The sequence below is a fragment of the Crocuta crocuta genome, unplaced genomic scaffold, assembly GCF_008692635.1.
Source record: "Crocuta crocuta isolate KB4526 unplaced genomic scaffold, BGI_CrCroc_1.0 scaffold68, whole genome shotgun sequence".
NCBI lineage: Eukaryota > Metazoa > Chordata > Mammalia > Carnivora > Hyaenidae > Crocuta > Crocuta crocuta.
In genome coordinates, this window is record NW_027532426.1 from 1,791,401 (window position 1) to 1,814,574 (window position 23,174).

The 23,174-nt window shown below is 40.7% G+C and overlaps 1 protein-coding gene across 1 annotated transcript; it reads left to right on the plus strand.

Moving 5' to 3' along the window:
* Positions 1-5,211: 5,211 nt before the first annotated feature.
* KRT25 (keratin 25) lies at positions 5,212-11,990 on the plus strand. The gene is made up of 8 exons (XM_077779240.1): positions 5,212-5,893; positions 6,183-6,265; positions 6,755-6,911; positions 9,126-9,287; positions 9,373-9,498; positions 9,937-10,154; positions 10,516-10,583; positions 11,620-11,990. The coding sequence occupies exons 1-8, from the start codon at positions 5,465-5,467 to the stop codon at positions 11,727-11,729; spliced, it is 1,353 nt and encodes a 450-aa protein (XP_077635366.1). The 5' UTR covers positions 5,212-5,464; the 3' UTR covers positions 11,730-11,990.
* Positions 11,991-23,174: the final 11,184 nt, after the last annotated feature.

Below are 23,174 nucleotides of genomic sequence, written 5' to 3' on the forward strand. Positions count from 1 at the left end.
AAAGGATGGAAAAAGATATCTCACGCAACAGGGGCGCCTGGGTGGCTTAGTCGGTTAAGCGTCCGACTTTCGATTAGGTCATGATCTCGCGGTTTGTGGATTCGAGCCCCACGTCGGGCTCTGTGCTGACTGCCAGCTCAGAGCCTGGAGCCTGTTTCAGAGTCTGTGTCTCCCTCTCTCTCTGACCCTTCCCTGCTCATGCTGTCTCTCTCTCTCTCCTAGAAATAAATAAAAATATTTAAAAAAAAGATATATCACGCAACATTAATCCAAAAAAATTTTTTAAATTTGTGACTATGTGGGGTGATGAATGTTCTTGACTTACCCTAGTGATCATTTTGTAATATATACATATATGGAATCGTTATGTTATACACCTGAAACTAATACAATGATAATTATATCTCAATTTTTTAAAAATAAATTTTAATTTACTTTTAATAAATCAGGAGTGGTTGTGTTAATATCAGAAAAAGCAATCCTAAATATAAAAACAAGAAAACTTCAAAACACATGAAGCAAAAACTAATAAAGTAGAAAGAAGTAATAGACAAATCCATAAGAACACACATTGCATTATTGCATTTATAGCACATTTGTGACAGAAAATAATTATAGGATGGAGAACGGATTCATGGTTGCCAGGGGTTAGGGATTGGGAGGAAGAGGGTGGGTGTGGCTATACAGGGGTCAGCATGAGAGAGTCTTGTGAACATGGTACAATTAGTATCTTGAGTGTGGTGGAGGTTGCATGAGGCTGCACATGTGATAAAATTGCATAGAGCTACACACAGGTGCACATGCTTGCACACACAAATAAATGCATGTATAACTGGCAGAATCTGATTAAACGCTATGGATTATATGAATGTCAATTTCCTGGTTTTAAAAGTGTTTTCCTGGTTTTAAAACTGGTTTTCCCATTATATAAGATGTTAGCATTGGGGGGTCCGGGTGAAGGGTGCACAGGACCTCCCTGAACATTTCTTTGCATTTTTTTGCACTTTTCTATAAACCTATAGTTATTTCAAAAAAAGATTTTTTAATGTTTACTTATTTTTGAGACAGAGAGAAAAAACAAGTGAGGCAGAGGCAGAAAGAGAGGGAGACACAGAATCCGAAGCAGGCTCCAGGCTCTAAGCTGTTAGCCCAGAGCCCGATGTGGAGCTCGAACTCACAGACTGTGAGATCATGACCTGAGCCGAAGTTGGAAGCTTAACCGACTGAGCCACCCAGACACTCCTCAAAATTTTTTTTAATTTTAGAAGAAACCATGGGGAAAAAAATATAACTTTGGTTTAGGCATAAATTCATTACATATGAAACCCAAAGCATAATTTGAAAGATAAAATATATATGTATGTTCATTTGGACTGCATCAACATGAAAAATGTGTGCTATTTAAGAAAATGGAAAGACAAGGGGTGCCTGTCTGGCTCAGTCAGAGGATTGTGCAACTCTTGATCTCAGGATTGTGAATGCAAGCCCCATATCGGATGTAGAGATTACTTAAATAAATAAAACTTATAAAAATGAAAAGACAAGACACGCATTATGAGAAAATGCTTGCAAATCACTTATTTGATAAAGTGCTTGTATCTAGAATATATAAAGAATCCTCACAACTCAATAGTAAGAATGCAAAACATTCCGATACATAAATGGGCAAAAGAATGGAACTGATGTCTCACCAGAGAAGAGATATGGATGGCAAATGAGCACATGAGAAGATGCTCAACATTATGAGTTATTAAGGAAATGGAAGATTTAAACCACATTGAGATACCACCACACATCTATTAGAATACATAAAACATATTTTTTTAAACTGGCAATAGCAAGGGCTGGTAAGGATAAGGAGCAACTAGGACTCTCATTCATTGTTGATGAAAATGCAAAGTGGTACAATGACTTTTTAAAGTTTGTTTGTCTATTTATTTATTTATTGAGAGAGAGTGACCCAAACTGGCTCTACACCGTCAGTGCGGAGCCTGACATGGTGCTTGATCTCAAGCACTAAGAGATCATGACCTAAGCCGCCCATAGATCAAGAGTCAGAAGCTTAACCGACTGAGCCACCCAGGTGCTCCATCAGTTTATTATAATATTAAACATGTATCTATATATATGGCCCAGCAATCCCACTCCTTCATATTAAATAAAATCAAACTTACACTTACATAAAACCCTGTTTGTGAATACTTATAGTGGCTTTATTCATATTCATCAAAGACTGGAAACAACTCACTGTCCTTCAACTAGTGAGTGGATAAACAAACTGCAGTACCTGCGTTATGCCAAGTGAAAAAGTCAGACTCAAAGAATTGACTGTCTGATTCCATGTATATGACATCCTGGGGCAAAGTGACAGACCTAGAAAAGTGATCAGTGTTTGTCTGGAGCTGGGGCTGTGGGCAGAGATGGAGTACAAAGGGCTGCAGAGGAACTGGGGGGGTGGGTAAGGGAGCTGTTCTATATCTTGGTTATGGTAGTAGCTACATGACCATGTGTTGGCAAAATCTATAGAACCTAATGGAGACCTCAATAAGTGGAAATAAGAACCAGTTTTCTGGATAGATATACACAATATCATAGGGATGTCAAATTTTCTCACCTATCTCTATAGATTTAAGGCACATCTTAAGATCTGATTATAATTAAAAAGCTGATTTTTAAATTTATATAAGAGAAATGTAGAAGGAAAATTTGACTTGATGGCAAAGACTTGGTGAAGTTCTTGCCTTACCAAATATCATGTTACATTATGGACCAATTGCGACTAAAATGTTACAGTTCTGGCACAGACACAAAACTGCTACCAAATGAACCCTCACCTATATGAAGATTTTAAGGACAGAGGAGGCATTGGACACTTTTTTTAAAAAATTTATTTCTAAGAGAGAGAGAGACAGACAGCGTGAGCAGGGGAGGGTCAGAGAGAGAGGGAGACACAGAATCTGAAACAGGCTCCAGGCTCTGGCTGGCACAGAGCCCAATGCAGGGCTCGAACCCACAAACCACGAGATCATGACCTGAGCCAAAGTCGGACGCTTAACCGACTGAGCCAGCCAGGCACTACAGGGAAAGGATGGCACCATTCAGCAAATTTGCTGAAAGTATCAGTATCCACATTTTTTTTTTTTAATTTCTAGGAGAGAGAGAGAGAGAGAGACAGCGTGAACAGGGGAGGGTCAGAGAGAGAGGGAGTCACAGACTGAAACAGGCTCCAGGCTCTGAGCTGGCAGTCAGCACAGAGCCCGACGCGGGGCCCGAACCCATAAACCGCGAGATCATGACCTAAGCGAAAGTCGGACGCTTAACCTACTAAGCCACCCAGGCACCCTTCAGTATCCACATTTTTTAATGTTTATTTATTTTTGAGAGAGAGAGAGAACAAGTGGGGGAAGGGCAGAGAGAGGGAGGGACAGAAGATCCAAAGCAGAAAGCAGAGAGCCCGACATGGGGCTCAAACTCACAAACGGAGGAAATCATGACCTGAACCAAAGTGTGATACCTTACCAACTGAGCCACCCAGGTGCCCCCATTACCCACAGTTTTAAAAATGAAATTTGATTCTATATCAAAGATTTTTAAAAAAAGAATACTAAAAAATTATTCCAAACTACCAAAGCGTTAAACGTGAAGGCAAAATGATTAAGTGTTTAGAAACCAAAATAAGAAAATATTTGTATGAGCTTGGGGAATTAATCATTCCATAAGTAAGATAATAGAATCACAATCCAAAAATAAAAAGAGTGATAAATTCAACCTGTTTAACAATGAAATGATAATGGGTTAATATCCAGAATATACAGCAAACTCCTACAACTCAACAACAAAAAAACAACATGATTCTAAAAACGGGCAAAGGACTTGAAGAGACATTTCTCCAGAGAAGATATGCAAATGGCCAACAAGCACATGAAAAGAATGCTCAACATCACTCACATTAAGGAAATGCACATCAAAACCACAGGGAGACACCACCTGATGTACAATAGGATGGCCACGATAAAGAAAAGAAAAAAAGAAAATAACAAATGTTGGTAGTGATGTGCAGAAATTGGAACCCTTGTTCACTACGGACGGGAATGTGAAATAATGCAGCTACTATGAAAAGCACTATGGCATTTCCTCAAAAAATTAAAAATAGAATTACCACATGATCTAGTCATTCTACTTTGGGGCATATTCCCATGGGAAATAAAAGCAGGGACCTGAGCAGATATTTGTACACCCATGTTCGTAATAGCATTAATCACAATAGCCAAAAGGTAAACGCAAACTTAATGTCCATCAACTGATGAATGGATAAACAAAATATAGTATATATACGCAATGGAACATTCTTCAGCCTTAAAAAGAAAAGAAATTCTGATACACGCTACAACATGGTTGAACCTTGAGGACATTACGCTAAATGAAATAAGCCGGTCACCAAAAGACAAATAATGCATGATTCTGCTTATCCCAAGGGCCCAAAACAGTGAAAGGCATATAACAAATGTTTAATAAATATTTGTTAAATAAACGAATGACGGAGTCTGTGACAGCCTCACCTAATAAATATTTGTGGAAATTGCGTCCACGAGTCAATTTCCAGATGTTTCAAAATTTTCCAAAATATTCAGGGTTTTCAATAAATATATGGGAATCCACACCCAGTAAATAATTATGTGACTGATGACTTTCACCTAAGCTAAGCCACGGTGAAATAAAAACAGATGAAATATTTCCAGGTTTGCTTTAGATTTTTGCAGGGTCAGGAGATACGTTAATGTCCTTCCAAACTCCCGCAACACACAACAGCAATTAAGGGTGTGTTCCTAATTGCCAAAATGGATAAGACAACTATCCCCAAACGTAAGTAAGTGTCAACAGGAGATGACGCACAGCAGCCAAAATGGAGGCTCCCATTAGAAACAGTGCCGAGAAGGAGGGAAAACTAATAATGGAAGGACCGTTTGGGGGGAACAATTACGGGTCTGTCCTCTCCTTATGTGGAAAGAACTGTGAAAATAAAAGTAGAAAAGAGTCTCAGAAGCATCAATATCTATTAGCCTAATGGCCCAAAACCATGACGCCAGATTCTTACTGTGTGGCGGACGGACGAGTTTTATCTTCTAAGGGTGGAAGTGAAGAGTGACTCACTCACCATTTAAAGATGTAATAAGGAAACTGACATTGCTCCACCCAGACCCATTTCTCAGATAACCACCAACCTGAGGGCAACTGCCCTCCTACAGACAGGAGCCCAGCTAAGTTAGTTACTAATTAGGAAAAATCATCCAATTACGCTAACTTGCTGAGGCTGGCAAGCCATGTTTTACTCTATGTAGGCAGAATTTCATCCAGAACATACTTGGGAATTGTCTATAAAAAGGCAAACAAAAGAGTTGAGAAGAGGAGGTGCTCCATTCTGACTTCTTCCGAGACAGCTGTGCACTGCGTTTGTCTTGATACCATGTCTCTGCGACTTTCCAGCGGGTCCAGGAGGGCCTGCTCCCGTCCTACTGCAGGGTCGCTCAGGCTCTCCGGCGGGGGCGCCAGCTTTGCAGCTGGAAATGCTTGCAGCATGCCCGGAATTGGAAGCAGTTTCTCGTGTGCCTTTGGGGGCAGTTCATCAGGAGGAAACGCGGGGGGAAGCAATCTCTGTGCTGGCTTTACGCTGAATGAGGGAGGCCTCCTGTCGGGCAACGAGAAGGTGACCATGCAGAACCTCAACGACCGGCTGGCCTCCTACCTGGAGAATGTGCGCGCCCTGGAGGAGGCCAACGCCGACCTGGAGCAGAAGATCAAGGGCTGGTATGAGAAATTTGGGCCTGGTTCCTGCCGGGGTCTTGATCATGATTACAGCAGATACTTCCCAATAATTGATGATCTTAAAAACCAGGTAAGAAATTACACTTCGCAATCATTTTTCTAAACGTTCTTTTCCTTTCTTCACTGAATACTGAAGACATTTATCGTCCCTATGTGTAATTTCTTAAAGGGAATTTCAATTTAGGTTTGGAAATAAGCATTGAATAAATTCCATTGGTGAAACTCAGGAGAAAAATGTCACTGACTAGTAACTATATTAATTTTTATTATTTCCATTCCCTACTCTTAAAAAAAAATAAAACTTGTATCTTATTGGTTGTGATAAATTGCCTTTTAAAAGTCAAACTCCGCTTTTCCAGATCATCGCTTCCACCACCAGCAATGCCAATGCTGTCCTGCAGATTGATAACGCCAGGCTGACAGCGGATGATTTCAGACTCAAGTAAGTAGGCTCAGAGAGTGAAAAGGATGCATGGTGATTAGTGCAAAGCATTAAATTTATTTTTTGCTCCCTCCATTAAATATTACTCCCATTCCAACACTGGTAAAACACTTGGATTTAAGCAGAATATTAAAAAAATAAATAGAATGTTATTGCTTCTTTATATTTGGCTATATATAAATATATATAAGTATATGTGTTACATATATAGAAATATATATAAGTTATATATATCAATATATAAGTATATATGATATATGTACATAAAGTATGCTTTAACAGCAGCGTCCAATCCCCTAGTTTCTATTCTGCCAAAGAAATGCCTCAAATTAAAGAAAATAATTGCTATTCTACATACAGTATACTTTGAAAATGTCCTTGTGGCCAAACCTCCCACTTCAAAAGTCCAGACTTCTAGCATTTGATCATTGATTGGTGACTATTTCTCCCACCGTATGACATCCTGGAAAATCATTAATATTCTCTAAGGTATGAAAATGAGCTGGCTCTTCACCAGAGTGTAGAGAGTGATGTTAATGGGCTACGCAGAGTTCTGGACGAAATCACCTTGTGCAGAACAGATCTGGAGATTCAGTATGAAACTCTCAGTGAGGAGATGACTTACCTGAAAAAGAACCATAAAGAGGTAAGAGCTGCCTGTGTGCATGTTGCTATCCCTCTGGAGATACCATCCGTCTGACAGAAGACAATGCACTTGACTTCTGAAATAAGAAACTGGTACTAAAGACCTACTGTCAGACAGGCATGAGGCCTGAGCTGTCTTGAGGAATGGCTAGATATTTGTCCAGAATCACCCTTGCTCTCTCATCAAGTTTCCCTTGGGAAAAAAAAAAAGAAAAAAAGAATCCTGTTTTTCAGACAATCAGGGTTACAAGAGTAGTGTTTGTCTAGGTAATTATAGCTAAGTTAAAATGGTACAGTTACGAGATTACATCTCATTACATAAATATACTATAAACACATCTAAGAAAACTAGATCTAAATTTCTATGTGATAATGGAGGATTTAAAACACGTAAACATTTACTTTATACACAGGTTAAATATATACATTTAATACTGATGTATATTCTTAACAGGTGTGTCTATAAAAATAGACTGAAAATAAATTGTTATACCAAAAATTTTTCTTCCAAATAAAGAGTATACTTCAAAGTGGTCACTGTTGGAAACTAGTTCAAAGTCGGATCATACAGCCACTGTTCCTAAGACACATCTTTGGGATTGCTTTCAGAACCACCATTTTCTGGAAAAAAAAAATCTTTATTCTTTGAAAATGAATTTGATATTTTTAAACAGCCAAAAGGCTTCTATAGTCAAGCCTACTACTTAAATATAGGAGATCAGGCTAAAAATGCGACTTGATTCGTTATGAGGCCGTCTTGTAAAAATAACTACTTGAAGAACAACATTTTTATGGATATACGGGGTCAACTGTGGGTAGGCTTATGGCTGTTACTGAATACATTTTTGATAAATTAAATCCAATTGACTTTTTTAATGCCTCACTCACAGGCAAACCCACATGCATCTTTTCTTTTATCTTTTTCTCCTTGAACTGGAGAAGGTTTCACTAAATCTTCTGAAGTAAAAATTGTATCTTGTGATAGAGAAAAAAACACATCTTGTGATAGAGATTTGGGACTACCAGGGAGGGAGAGCGCTGGAGCTTGGGGCAGGAAGGAAAGAAAACCTCATTATTGATCGTCATTAGGACCAGTCCAAGCCCAGGAACATGGGTGGAGAGGAGTTTCTGCAGGCGAGACATGAGCTGACCCATGTTATTTCAGTGTCCAGTCTTAGCAGCAATGGCTGCCATCCACAATCTTAGAACAAACTCCCTGCATCCCAACAGCACACACCACAGATGCAATAACATGGACTTTGACTGCAAGACTGACTCCAACTTCAGGGTGCCTGGTTGGCTCAGTCGGTTAAGCATCCAGGTCTTCATCTTAGCTTAGGTCTTGATCTTGGGGGTGGTGAGTTCAAGCCTTCCGTTGGGCTCAATGACTAGCATGTATTTAGCATTTATATGATATATATAATGATTGGTTGCTTTACTAATAGCTTTTTCCACACCTTTCAACAACGCAGAGAAGGATTTTAATCCTCAATTTTCAGATAAGAATATTGATATTTAAAGAAGGTAAGCAACTTTCTCAAGTTCACCTAGCCACTATAAGGCAGAACCAGAATTCACAGAGAATTGTGTCTGACACCAAAGTCCATTATAATCCTGTAATATCCCTGGGTAAGCTTAACAGCTTCTTAAATAGCTAGGATGCTATAGAGGATGATGTTCTTCCTTTATCCATTATAAATACACATTTATAAATGAACATAAATATTTATATAATTTTTTCAACTGTTCAGAATTATTCAGACTCAGCCCCTCGACCCTGTTCATGCTGTGTTCAATGTATCTAGCTGAGTCAAGAATATCTCCAAGCTGCTAAGTGGAAAGACCAGTCCACCAATATGGAGACATTTCAGCTTTAGATGAATAGGATAAGAGATGACGGATAATTCATTTTAAAGATCTTAAGGACTTTTCATTCAGAAAAGGAATTAAGACTTTCTGCACAACAGAACTAAAACCAGTGGAGTTATAAAAGCAGGGCTATGGTTCACCATATGGAAGAGCTCTGAACAGTTTAAAACTTCTCCCATAAGGAAACAGGCTGCTTCGTGAGACGGGAAATATAGAAAGCAGAGAAGGGTCGTTGCTTAGCTGGGAAGGTGGAGCCAAATGTACTCCAAGAACCCTTGCAAAGCTACGCCTCTGGACGGTCTATGAGATCCCAGCACACCTGAGCCGCACACTTTTCTACCTCTAGGAAATGCAGGCCCTGCAGTGCGCAGCTGGTGGGAACGTGAACGTGGAGATGAACGCGGCGCCCGGGGTGGACCTTACGGTCCTGCTGAACAACATGCGGGCCGAGTACGAAGACCTGGCCGAGCAGAACCGCAGGGATGCGGAGGCCTGGTTCAACGAGAAGGTAAGTCTTGTCCAGAAAACGATCCCTCCGCCTCTTCGTGACGGTCACAAAACTAAGATTTGCACCCTCGTTTATACCTTTTCAGAGCGCTTCGCTGCAACAGCAGATCTCCGAGGACGTCGGGGCCACCACCTCAGCCCGTAATGAGCTGACTGAAATGAAGCGCAATCTCCAAACCCTGGAAATTGAACTTCAGTCTCTCTTAGCCACGGTATGCGAGCCTGCAGACTTTTCAGATTCTGTGTCTACCTCTCTCTCTGCCCCTCCTCCCCTACTCATGCTCGCTCTCTCACACTCTCTCTCTCAAAAATAAACGTTGAAAAAAAAATTTTTTTTAATATGCACCAGTTGGTTGCAAGGCTTCTAAACGTTGTAGGAACATAACCACATATTCAGGTATGTAATTAACTTTGAACATCAGAAAAGAATAGGATTTTACATAGAAGAGCCAAAACAGCCACATTCACGTCTCCAGTTTATTCAACCAAAGAGAGACGTGCTCCTTTTTAAGAATGTCATAGTCTTCACTATGTGCCCATGTGAAATTGAACACAATTGTAGATGAAATTCACAAGAGAAAAAAGTCATCTATCAGAGTAAATTTCTGCCTATCTGTATGGGTCTCAGGTTCTTTATTGTTCCCTGATAGAAACACTCCCTGGAGTGCTCCCTGACCGAGACCGAAGGGAACTACTGCACGCAGCTCGCCCAGATCCAGGCTCAGATCGGGGCCCTGGAGGAACAGCTGCACCAGGTCCGAACCGAGACGGAGGGCCAGAAACTGGAGTACGAGCAGCTGCTCGACATCAAGGTCCACCTGGAAAAGGAAATTGAGACCTACTGCCTCCTCATCGGCGGGGACGATGGGTGAGTAACACAATTTACAGGGACGATGTCCTGTACTGACGTCCGCTTGAAACTTGGATCCCTGAAAAGAGAATGTAAACTGACATGACCGCATGTATTGTCACAAATGCTAAACATCAGACAGAATACGGGCCTGCCAGCATACAAATTAGCAACAGCTGACAAAACCAAAATATGGTAGGCCTTGTATTAAAGGTATGACAAATATATCACCTCTCGATGCTGAATCATTCCAACTGTGTAACCCACGGCAACTGTTCTCACCAAACAGCTAAAGAAAATGTTAGAGTGATCTAGAATTGAAGGGGTTCTCTCTGAATTACTCTCTTTGGTTATGTTTCCAACAATAATGTGTTCACAGGGCTTGCAAGTCTGGAGGTTACAAGTCTAAAGATTATGGATCTGGAAACGTGGGAAATCAAGTCAGAGGTAATTAACATGAAATTCTGTGGGTTTTTTTTTAAGTTTGTTCATTTATGGGGTGGGGGGACAGAGAGACAGGGAGACAGAGAATCCCCAAGCAGGCTTTGCACTGCCAGCGCAGAGCCCTATGCAGGGCTCGAACTTACCAACCGTGAGACCATGACCCAAGAGGAAATCAAGAATCAGATGCTCAGCTGACTGAACCACCGAGGCACCCCAAAATGGAATTCTGTTTTTATGCTGTAGTATTTCATTTGCAATGTCCAGCTTGGCTGTTTTTATATTCCCAGGGCTTAGTAAGAACAGATATGATAAGGATTTGCAGTAGATATCAGCGTGTGCTGGATATCTAACTTTGGTGATATGTGCTCATTTTAAACAGTGTAATATGTTGCCATGTTTTTAGGGAACCAAGAAGTCAAAATTCATCAAAAGTTCATCTATTTGTGCTTCCTGCATAGTCATCCTATTCAATATCCTATTACTCTTTTCATTGATATAATTTCTTATTCATCTTTTTTTTTCAATTTTTTCATTATGGTAAAATACACAGAACACAAACTTTACTGTCTTCACGATTTTAAGCGTACAGTTCAGTGGCATTAAGTACATTTATATTGTGGCACAACCATCAACATCGTCCATCTGTATAACTCTTTTCATCCTGCTCTATAACTATTAAATAATAGCTTCCTGTTACCCCCTTCTCCCAGCGCCAGGCAACTACCATGCTCCTTTCCTTCTCTATACATTTGACTACTCTAGGTCCCTCACATAAGTGGAATCATACAATATTTATCTTTTTGTGATTGACTTCTTTCACTGAGCATAGTATCTTCAAGATTCATCTCTGTTGTAGCATGTGTCAGAATGTCCTTTCCTTTTGAAGGCTGAATAATATTCCATTGTATGGATATACCATACTTTGTTTATCTACTCATCCATTGGTGGACACTTGGGCTGCTTCCACATTTTAGCTATTGTGAACTTATTCATCTTTTTCCCGACTCTCTAAAATCTCCTTTTAAATTTTAATTTTTAGATCTGGCCAAAGCCATAGTGGTTAAGAAAGTTCTTGAGGAGGTAGACCAACGAAGCAAAATACTTACCACCAGGCTGCACTCCCTGGAAGAGAAATCTCAAAGCAATTAATTCGAGACACAAGAAAGAGTATTTGCCAGCTACTATCCAAGAAGAGAGAGTACTGTGTCTGGAAAAATGAGCAAGCCTAAGAAAAATGCCTGTCCTGTTTTCTTTCTGTTACTGAAATATGAGCACTGTCTGGGCAATCGATAGCGGTATCTCCCCACTCATCTGGAAGAATGTCGCATACAAATATGATGACTCACTTAATTGTCCTATAGAAAACTTCAGTTCTTTGAATTCAATAAACCTTCTTCCTTTAGCAAGTTAGCCCTGGTGGTATTGTCATATTTAAAACATTCATGTCTGTGGTACACATGTATGAACATTTAACAGCCTTTAATTTAGATGAAAATTTTAGGCGTGCCTGGGTGGCTCAGTCAGTTGGGCATCTGACTTCAGCTCAGGTCATGACCTTGCTCATGCGTTCAAGCCGCACATCAGACTCTATACTGACAGCTCGGACCCTGGAGCCTGCTTCGGATTCTGTGTCTCTGTCTCTCTCTGCCCCTCCTTAGCTCGCACTCTGTCTCTTTCTCTCTCTCAAAAATAAATAAACACTTTTTCAAATTATTTTAAAAAAAAGAAGCTTTTTAAAAATAATTGACAGGTTTCCCCCTAGATTTTCATCAGGCTTTCCCAATAATTCAAAATGAGACAAAATCAGAAGGAATAAAAATGCTTTCCCTTAAATCCCCCCAGCTTGATACAATAACAAGCTTCTTCTTTTTCATAATAGCTACAATGTATACATTTCAGGTTCATCTATAAAATAATAACTACTTCTCTCAAGGGGTTATTGTAAAGATTAAACAAATAAACTCTTGGATCATGCACTTAGGGAGCGAGCACTCAATGAATGCTAACTCATTTTTTAATACTCAATATTTATAATGACAAATTTTCAAATCTCATTTTCTTTTTGAATAGGTATTTAAACAACATCCCAAATATAAGGAGGTTAAAGCAAATGTCCTGGTTTAGAATCCAGGTTCTACTAATGGAGTCATTCACTTGCATTACAAAGTAGGCTTGATACTCATAACTCTCTTGACCAATGGATTTATCTCTAGTAAAGAGAAATAAATCAGATGAACTGAAAATATAATTTCCTCAGATCAAATATCACCCCTAGATCCTTCGATGACTCTCAATCTTCTATGGATGGGCTCTCCATGAAAATTTTATTTCAGGCTTGATCTGAATATGTTAAGCAAAGAAAATACTGGGATCCTTTAAAGATACCAGCATTATCCTTGAGTTACTTTTATTATCTTCTTCTAATGAATCTTAGCCAGAGGCCACTACAGTCAAAATGCCTGACAAGATCCTCCATCGGATTATATGAAACAATGTATTATAAACTTGGAGAAAATTCCACTTAGAAAAAGATCTTGCTATTACCTAAATGCTGAAGGAACTTATACCACCTTTCCCACCTATCATCAAATCCTACCTCATTATAGTGGTGCTGCCAAATATAAATTCTTTAAAACAATTTTTTTAATGTTTATTTTTTTTGAAGGAGAAAGACAGAGTGTGAGCAGGGGAAAGAGAAGCAAAGTGGGAGACACAGAATCTGAAGCAGAGTCAGGCTCTGAGCTGTCAGCACAGAGCCCGATGGGGGAGCCTGACGTGGGGCTCAAACTCACGAACCACGAGATCATGACCTGAGCCAAAGTCGGATATTCAACTGACTGAGTCACCCAGGTGCCTCCAAATGTAAATTCTTACACAACAATGTACATTTGTCAATATTTCTAGTCCTGTACACATAAAATGGGCGAATTAATATTTCTGTCAATTACACCTAGTGGCATCCATCTCATGACAGCTGATTTCTCCATCTCATGAGAACCAATTCAGTACATCTCTTCCCCATTTAGTGATGTCACCTAGCTTATTACACCACAGAAATTGGCTAACACTGTATATCAGGACTCATTCCTCCCTGAGAGTTGGTCATTAAGTATTTACCAGCATATCACTGATTGTACCTCAAGAAAAATGACTTTATTTATTTCTTTTTAAATATTTTATTTTTGGGAGAGCCTGAGTGGGGGAGGGCAGAGAGGAGGACAGAGGATCTGAAGTTTGACGCAGGGCTTAAACTCATGAACCATGAGATCATGACCTGAATCAAAGTCAGACACTCAACTGACAGAGCCACTCAGATGCCTCAAGAAAAATGACTAAAAAAAAACCCCACAATGTTTAATGTTACGTATGTAACCTGCATTACCTGGCCTTGCTTATCCTTCTACTCATAACTTCATCTCTGATCCTACCCTCAGTTTTGACCATATTGCCCTTTGTGTTATTCCTTGAATACAAGTTCATCCTGCCTACCAGTCTTCGTGCTGACTGTTCCTTCTGCCTGACATGCATTTCCCTGGGACCTTCCTGGGGCTGGTTCCTTTATATCATTCCCATCAGTAGAGCTGTGCCTGACCACTCTAGCAAAAGTTGTTACTATATCAGAACACTCATCACCATACAAAATTATCTTGTTTTATTTCTTTTATTTATTTATTTATTTATTTATTTAATTTTTTTTGAGAGAGAGAGAACGCGCACTGGGGAGGAGCAGAGAGAGAGAGGGAGAGAGAGAATCCCAAGCAGGCTCCACGCTGTTAACTGCAGAGCCCCATGCGGGGCTTGATCCAAACCATGAGATCATGACTTCAACTGAAATCAAGAGTCGGCTGCATAACTAACTGAGCTATTCAGGCACCCCACAAGGATATCTTTAGGAAAACACACAAGAAAGTTATAGCACTATAGTAACTACAGTAACACAGCCAACTGCATAGCGGTGGTTGCCCAGGTAATGTAATAAAGCAGTGACCCTCAACTCTGCTCAGTGTAGGTTGACTCCCCTTTAGAGTAAACATGAAAACAGCACACCAGACCCGCAGAAATTCTGATACACACTCTCCTCCCCCATTCTCACCTGACATTGTTATTACAAAAGGTTGAGGTAGGGCTTCAGCAGGTCATGCCCTGCACTAGGGAACCCCACCCACACTCCTCTCCCCAAGCAGAGCGCCCAAGAGAGAAGGCACCTTTTTTTTCTTCTGTAAACATTTACGGGAAGGAATATAGCAGTTCTGGGACGTGTCATTAAAATACCAAAATATTTCACAGGACGGTTAAGTAGCCCCTGCCCAGAGATCCCGTAAATGCCCGCAACTATGGCCCCAGGTCTTTTTCCTTGAGTCCTTCCCCCACACCCAGTAACTAAACACTTGGTGCAGAGCAGAGGCCTCTGGGACCCCACTCCAGTCTTGCCAGCTGCCAGCGTTCATTCTGATTCATCAGTGCCCGTGCCATGTGACTGCTCAATATTTTATTTATTGTTTTATCTTTTAACATAATTCAGTGTCAAGTTAGCTAACATACAGTGTATACAGAGTGCTCTTGGTTTTGAGGGTAGATTCCCATGATTCATCATTTACATGCAACACCCCGTGTACATCCCGACAAGTGCCCTCCTCGATGCCCATCACCCAATTTCCCCTCTCTCTCACCCCCACCCATCAACCCTCAGTTTATTCTCTGTACTTAAAAGCCTTGGGGCGCCTGGGTGACTCAGTCGGTTAAGCGCCTGACTTAGGCTCAGGTCATGATCTCACAGTCTGTGAGTTCGAGCCCCACAGCGGGCTCTCTGCTGACGACTCAGAGCCTGGAGCCTGCTTCGGAGTCTGTGTCTCCCTCTCTCTGCCCCTCCCCCGCTCATGCTCTGTCTCTCTTGCTCTCAAAAATAAACAAAACATAAAAAAATTTTTTAAAGAGTCTCTTATGACTTGCTTCCCTCTCTGTTTGAAACTATTTTTCCCCTTCCCTTCCCACCATGGTCCTCTGTTAAGTTTCTCCAGTTCCACATATGACTGAATCTATATGATATCTGTCTTTCTCTGACTGACTTTTTTCACTTTGATTGCTAAACTTTTTAAATGTCACACTTGGTTTTATCCCTTTTCCTTTGTTTGTTTGTTTTCTTGTAACACATCCTTCGGAAAGCCTTAAGGAGCCAGTTGTATGGTCCAGTATATAATAGAAAATCATATTTCACAATTGTGGTGGTCAGTTTCCAGGGCACAAAAAAAGTGACCAAACCAAGAGCTCTGTGACCATGCAGACTGAAGCCGACTGGTCCTGACCCCGGCTGGCATGTCAGGGCATCATGGCTGAGACCTTCTCTAATTCATCTCATTAATGAATCAAACTAACATATCAAACTAAAGAAAAATATATTCTCGGGGCGCCTGGGTGGCTTAGTTGGTTAAGCGTCCGACTTTCGCTTAGGTCATGATCTCGCGGTTCGTGGGTTCGAGCCCCGCATCGGGCTCTGTGCTGACTGCCAGCTCAGAGCCTGGAGCCTGTTTCAGAGTCTGTGTCTCCCTCTCTCTCTGACCCTCCCCTGTTCACGCTGTCTCTCTCTATCCTAGAAATAAAATAAAAATATTAAAAAAAAAAAGAAAAATGTATTCTCTAGCTTACTTATTAGAGAAGCCAGCACTGAAGCATGCTTAAAGGGTCAGGCCCTGAATTGCCTGGATTCAAAATAATTTCTACCCCTTTCCAGCTATGTGTTTGCTGACAAAGTTACCTACCTGCTCTATTCCTCAATTTCCTTACCTGTAAAATGGGGATAATAATGATAATACTATTTTCAGGAGGTTGTTATGAGGATTAAACATTCGATTTATGTAGTTTGAAAAGTGTTTCGTTCATTTTAAGCCCTCAATAAATGTAGCCTGTATGATGAAAAAATAAAAATGTAAAAACGAAGTTCAAGGTATCAGAGAACCTTAAAGAGGTAGGAAAATGTAGTGATAGTCAAATCTGAGTTTCCCCAAAGGCTACTGAGTCCCCAAGGGGCTTCAGGGTCATCCATGGTACTCAGAATGAGAAATAGTCTTATCAGTCCTTTCAAAGGTGAATGATAATTCTCCCCACTGTGCATAAGGCCCAGGCAATGAATTGAATAAACCACCCAAGTAAAACAAAAGCATTCAGGAGAAAAATGACCTCATTCTAATGAATGTGTTGCCAAAATGGCAAGTCCACAAAGAAAACAGAGCACAGCTCTCGGATCATATCCTTTGTGAAGTTCAAGCCTGCAGGAACAGGGGCCAAGGTGTTCCTGCTCAGGTGGGAGGTGCAACCCTGCGAGGTGGGTAACGTGCTTGAACTAGTGTCTCAGGCAGGAAGCAGCTGAAAGCTTTCCAGAAAGGGAAAAAAGAACATGACTGCCTTGGTTCATTAGGGTCCTCTCCCTGCTTGGTATAAAAAGGGGTATATTGGGGCACCTGGGTGGCTCAGTCAGTTAAGGGTCCGACTTCAGCTCAGGTCATGATCTCACAGCTCGTTGAGTTTGAGCCCCGCATCAGGCTCTGTGCTGACAGCTCAGAGCCTGCAGTTTGCTTCAGATTCTGTGTCTCCTTCTCTCTCTGCCCCTCCCTTGCTCATGCTCTGTGTCTATCTGTCTCTCAAAAATAAATGAACATTAAAAAAGGGGGGGTATATTTATACACAGTATTGGGAGAAGATAGCTACAATTTTTTTAATTATCTGGAAGATTTTGTTAATTTGAAACATAAAAAAGTATATAGGTATCAGTGAAATCTTCTTAACATTTATACACTAATTTTTCTCTTTAACGCCTACTATCAAACTACATACAGATCTTTTCCACTGTAATTTAACACTCTGCACTAGGCTGTTGATAATCTCAAGTCTCATGATGCGACAAGGACTTGGAAGTTGTATCAGAAAATGAGAGAGAAAACACCCCTTCCTCTCTTCTCTGAGCTCTGCTCTGTATGTTGGGCGTATTGGGAGCCCCAACACCATCCTCAGGTTCCATGATTCCCAAGAAGGACTCAGAGAACTCAGAAAAGCTGTTATAGTCATGGTTATGGTGTATTACAGTGAACAGATACAGATTAGATCCACAAAGGCAAAAGGCACAGAAGGGCAGGTATAGAAGAGACTAGACACAGTGGAATCATAGAAATGGGACTTATTTCTCCCAGAAATGACATGTGACAACACATATATAGTATTTCCAACCAGGTAAGCTCACAAAACCTTGGTATCCAGGGTTTTTATTGGAGGTCGGTCACGTTGCCAGGTGGGATCCACGTGACACACCTTAGTTACTCAGTTTCCAGGCCCTTCAGAGGTCACACTGATACAGGGTAGCCCAAGGACCCCACCATAAATCCCACTGTTACAAAAACTATCTGGCATCTATGAAGGCACTCTAATCAAGCAGGATATTCCAAGGCTTAAAGGTAATCTCTCAGGAGCTGGGTAAAGGCCAGACTTCTCTTTGGAATGTGCAAGGTTTGTGCATCCTAAGCTTGCTGAGTTAACTAACCTTTTCACTGCATGTGAGGTCTCAGGGCAGAGCCCCAAGACAATACAGAATTCAGCTCGAGGCCATCATTCCCTACAACTCTTAGCCCTGAACTTCCAGGATGGATGAACAGTCCACACTCAAGACCTCCATGCTCCCTGGATATCCTGGCTCTGCAGTCAAGTGTAGCTCATGGGAGAGTCCATCTTTCCTCAACGTGGGTTCTATCTTAGAGTCTGTCTTTAGTATTTGGCACCTGCCAGGTCCTTGCTGATCTGCACTGGCAAACTTCCCAAACCCAGCCACAGAGAAGATTGGGACTCTTTCACAGAAGGCCCCTCAGTTTCCACATAACACAGAAGATGGAAACAATTACCGCTGAGTGTACCTAAATCTCCACTCAGGATCAGAGGTATTTAATAGTGTTTGGAAACTTTTACTGTATAAGAGGGATAGGTGTGTGTGTGTGTGTGTGTGTGTGTGTGTGTGTGTGCATGTGCAGGCACAAGAGCACATACATCTGCACGGGTGCACACACCTGCATGCACATGCATGTGTGAAAAATACTTGAATCCAAGCAAGCTTAATAAGAATTTACATTCCTTGGAACATTTTACAGGCAATTAAACCAAAAATGGGAAATTCAGTCAATACAAATAGACATGTATCAGACATATCAGAAAATAGTATTTTCTAACCTATTGCCACAATTAACTTTCCAGGCCTAAAAACTCGAGGAGAGAGAAATACGGTATTTACTTAAATCTGATATAAAAATTCATCTTCCAGACATAAAACTCATTCCCCCCTTCTTCNTGTGTGTGTGCATGTGCGGGTACAAGAGCACATACATCTGCACGGGTGCACACACCTGCATGCGCATGCATGTGTGAAAAATACTTGAATCCAAGCAAGCTTAATAAGAATTTACATTCCTTGGAACATTTTACAGGCAATTAAACCAAAAATGGGAAATTCAGTCAATACAAATAGACAGGTATCAGACATATCAGAAAATAGTATTTTCTAACCTATTGCCACAATTAACTTTCCAGGCCTAAAAACTCGAGGAGAGAGAAATACGGTATTTACTTAAATCTGATATAAAAATTCATCTTCCAGACATAAAACTCATTCCCCCCTTCTTCCTCACCTTCAATATCCATTTTTCTTAAAGTCTGAAGCTAGAACTCAAGGAAACAAACACTGGCATCACAATTAATTGAATGGTGATTATACATTATGTTTATAGACCCCTTTGGAATTTAAATACACAGATATATCACAAAATTGTGATCTTCACAAAACCCTAGAAGATAAGTGTGATGATCATTTACAGATCGAGTCAGACTCAGCGATGTTACCTATCTTGTCCTTGGTCTCACAGCAATTAATTGAGTGTGAGGATTGGACTCAGGTCTCCAAACTGCCAATCCAATGCTTTCTCCACCCAATACACTACCTTAGGAATTTGACAAGGATTTCAAAAACCTCAAACCCTTGACATTTATTCCACAAAAGGTAATTTTACACAAAGTGTTTTAAAACACGTGGGAAGACATGGAAACTAATAAATACATGTGGCGCTGGAGGGGGCTCAGGTCAGTTGGGTGACCGACTTCAGCTCAGGCCATGATCTCACAGTTCTTGAGTTCAAGCCCTGCGTCAGGCTCTGTGCTGAAAGCTCAGAGCCTGGAGCCTGCTTCAGATTCTGTGTCTCCCTCTCTCTCTGTCCCTTCCCACTTGTGCTCTGTCTCCTTCTCTCTCAAAAATAAATAAACATTAAAAAAATAAAATAGGGGCACCTGGGTGGCTCAGTGGGTTAAGCGTCTGACTTCGGCTCAGGTCATGATCTCACAGTTCGTGGGTTTGGGCCCTGCATCAGGCTCTGTGCTGNCAAGGCTTAAAGGTAATCTCTCAGGAGCTGGGTAAAGGCCAGACTTCTCTTTGGAATGTGCAAGGTTTGTGCATCCTAAGCTTGCTGAGTTAACTAACCTTTTCACTGCATGTGAGGTCTCAGGGCAGAGCCCCAAGACAATACAGAATTCAGCTCGAGGCCATCATTCCCTACAACTCTTAGCCCTGAACTTCCAGGATGGATGAACAGTCCACACTCAAGACCTCCACGCTCCCTGGATATCCTGGCTCTGCAGTCAAGTGTAGCTCATGGGAGAGTCCATCTTTCCTCAACGTGGGTTCTATCTTAGAGTCTGTCTTTAGTATTTGGCACCTGCCAGGTCCTTGCTGATCTGCACTGGCAAACTTCCCAAACCCAGCCACAGAGAAGATTGGGACTCTTTCACAGAAGGCCCCTCAGTTTCCACATAACACAGAAGATGGAAACAATTACCGCTGAGTGTACCTAAATCTCCACTCAGGATCAGAGGTATTTAATAGTGTTTGGAAACTTTTACTGTATAAGAGGGATAGGTGTGTGTGTGTGTGTGTGTGTGTGTGTGTGTGTATGTGCAGGCACAAGAGCACATACATCTGCACGGGTGCACACACCTGCATGCACATGCATGTGTGAAAAATACTTGAATCCAAGCAAGCTTAATAAGAATTTACATTCCTTGGAACATTTTACAGGCAATTAAACCAAAAATGGGAAATTCAGTCAATACAAATAGACATGTATCAGACATATCAGAAAATAGTATTTTCTAACCTATTGCCACAATTAACTTTCCAGGCCTAAAAACTCGAGGAGAGAGAAATACGGTATTTACTTAAATCTGATATAAAAATTCATCTTCCAGACATAAAACTCATTCCCCCCTTCTTCCTCACCTTCAATATCCATTTTTCTTAAAGTCTGAAGCTAGAACTCAAGGAAACAAACACTGGCATCACAATTAATTGAATGGTGATTATACATTATGTTTATAGACCCCTTTGGAATTTAAATACACAGATATATCACAAAATTGTGATCTTCACAAAACCCTAGAAGATAAGTGTGATGATCATTTACAGATCGAGTCAGACTCAGCGATGTTACCTATCTTGTCCTTGGTCTCACAGCAATTAATTGAGTGTGAGGATTGGACTCAGGTCTCCAAACTGCCAATCCAATGCTTTCTCCACCCAATACACTACCTTAGGAATTTGACAAGGATTTCAAAAACCTCAAACCCTTGACATTTATTCCACAAAAGGTAATTTTACACAAAGTGTTTTAAAACACGTGGGAAGACATGGAAACTAATAAATACATGTGGCGCTGGAGGGGGCTCAGGTCAGTTGGGTGACCGACTTCAGCTCAGGCCATGATCTCACAGTTCTTGAGTTCAAGCCCTGCGTCAGGCTCTGTGCTGACAGCTCAGAGCCTGGAGCCTGCTTCAGATTCTGTGTCTCCCTCTCTCTCTGTCCCTTCCCACTTGTGCTCTGTCTCCTTCTCTCTCAAAAATAAATAAACATTAAAAAAATAAAATAGGGGNTTTTCTTCAACATGGACTTAAAATGTTTTATGCCTCCAATTGATGTGAAATGAACAGAAAGTAAATTATATTCATTTCATTAAGGAGAATTTACTAAGGCAAAACCTGAATGTTTGTAAAGTGTGACTGTCCAAGAGTTGTAGGAAAATTGGTAGATTTCATGGGAAGTTTTGCTTAATTGTAACTTTCACCAAGCTTGTTTCATAGTGAGTATCTCAAAGCAAAGCTGGTGGAATCAGAATTCACAATAAGAAAATATTACTCATTGAAAAGATCAAAATTTTAATTTCAAAAAGCTGCTTTAACACCTCTCTCTCTCTCACACACACACACACACACACACACACACAGGTTCTTTCTTTCCCAAAGAAAGAAAATATTACAAAACATAAAATATCCATTGATCATTTTTAAACTGCTGCAAAGGGACAGAATTGAAGGTGGGAACACTGAATTTCATGTGTAAGGGATCCTAGAAACAAGGACATCCATGGTTTTTACTCATAAACTTCATTTGCTTCAGGATTGACCTCTTTCAGCCTAGGATCTCTTCAAGGCACATGGGTAGTCGGGGACATCCACTTCGAGACTCTTGGTGAAGGCGTTAACCACGAAGAGAGCATGTCAGCAGTCAGAGAGCGTCTGATGTACTGAAATGAGTGTTGCACAGACTCCAGAGTCCCCAGTTCCAACCCTAGTTTTTGCACCAACGAATTGTAATATATAAAGGAAAACAACTTTTTAAAAAAATTTTATGAAGTTTGTAATTTTAATTTCAGTGTAGTTAACACAGTGTTATATCAGTTTCAGGTGTACAACATAGCAATTCAACACTTCCATATATCACTCAGTGCCCGTAAGGTGCATCCTTAATCCCCTTCACCTATTTCACACACACCTCTGCCCTTCTGGTGACCACCAGTTTGTTTTCTACAGTTAAGAGTCTGCTTCTGGGTTTCTCTCTCTCTCTCTCTTTCCTTTGTTCATTTGTTTTGGGAAAACATAACTTTCGAGCAGAAGCCGATGCTTAGCCAACTGAGCCACCCTGGCACCCCGGGAAAACATAACTTTCGATCTTCAGTTTCCCTCTCTGTGAAATGTCCTGACTGCTTGTTACAATCCTAACGATTATTTGATTACATTGATATGTACAAGTGTGGTTGAAAACAGCAAAAATGATGTGGAAGTGCAAGTATGAATAGCAGAAGAGATCAGACAAGACAATGATGTCTTATTTAAAGGAGCAATAAGCCTTGAATCTGATGAATCATGAGAACAAACTTGTGGAAAATGATACTTAATGCAGATTAAGGATAGTGGTGTAGGTGTAAGTATAGGTTTCCATGGTAATAAACACGCCTACAGTTAAGGCAGTGTCATGAAGTAAAGACAGAAGGTTACAAAAGGTGGGCTTTTCTCACATGAACAGCATACCATCGGGAACCTCAGTTCCTAGGATACAGAATAAGTAAGCTGCTGATTTGAACACTGAAATCAGTAGAGATTTGGCCCAGTCAGAGAAGAGCAAACATTATCCAGTAATTAAAGAATGGATGACTCAACCTTTTTTCTAGGTAATAGTTTTGTGGAATTTTTAAAATAAAAAAATAGTGCATTGCAACATATACATAAATACTGCTTTCTATT

Coding starts and splice junctions, on each gene's coding strand:
- KRT25 (XM_077779240.1), top strand. CDS start 5,465: ATGTCTCTGCGACTTTCCAGCGGGTCCAGGAGGGCCTGCTCCCGTCCT. Junction 6,266..6,754: donor GCGGATGATTTCAGACTCAA/GTAAGTAGGCTC, acceptor ATATTCTCTAAG/GTATGAAAATGAGCTGGCTC. Junction 10,584..11,619: donor CGTGGGAAATCAAGTCAGAG/GTAATTAACATG, acceptor TTTAATTTTTAG/ATCTGGCCAAAGCCATAGTG.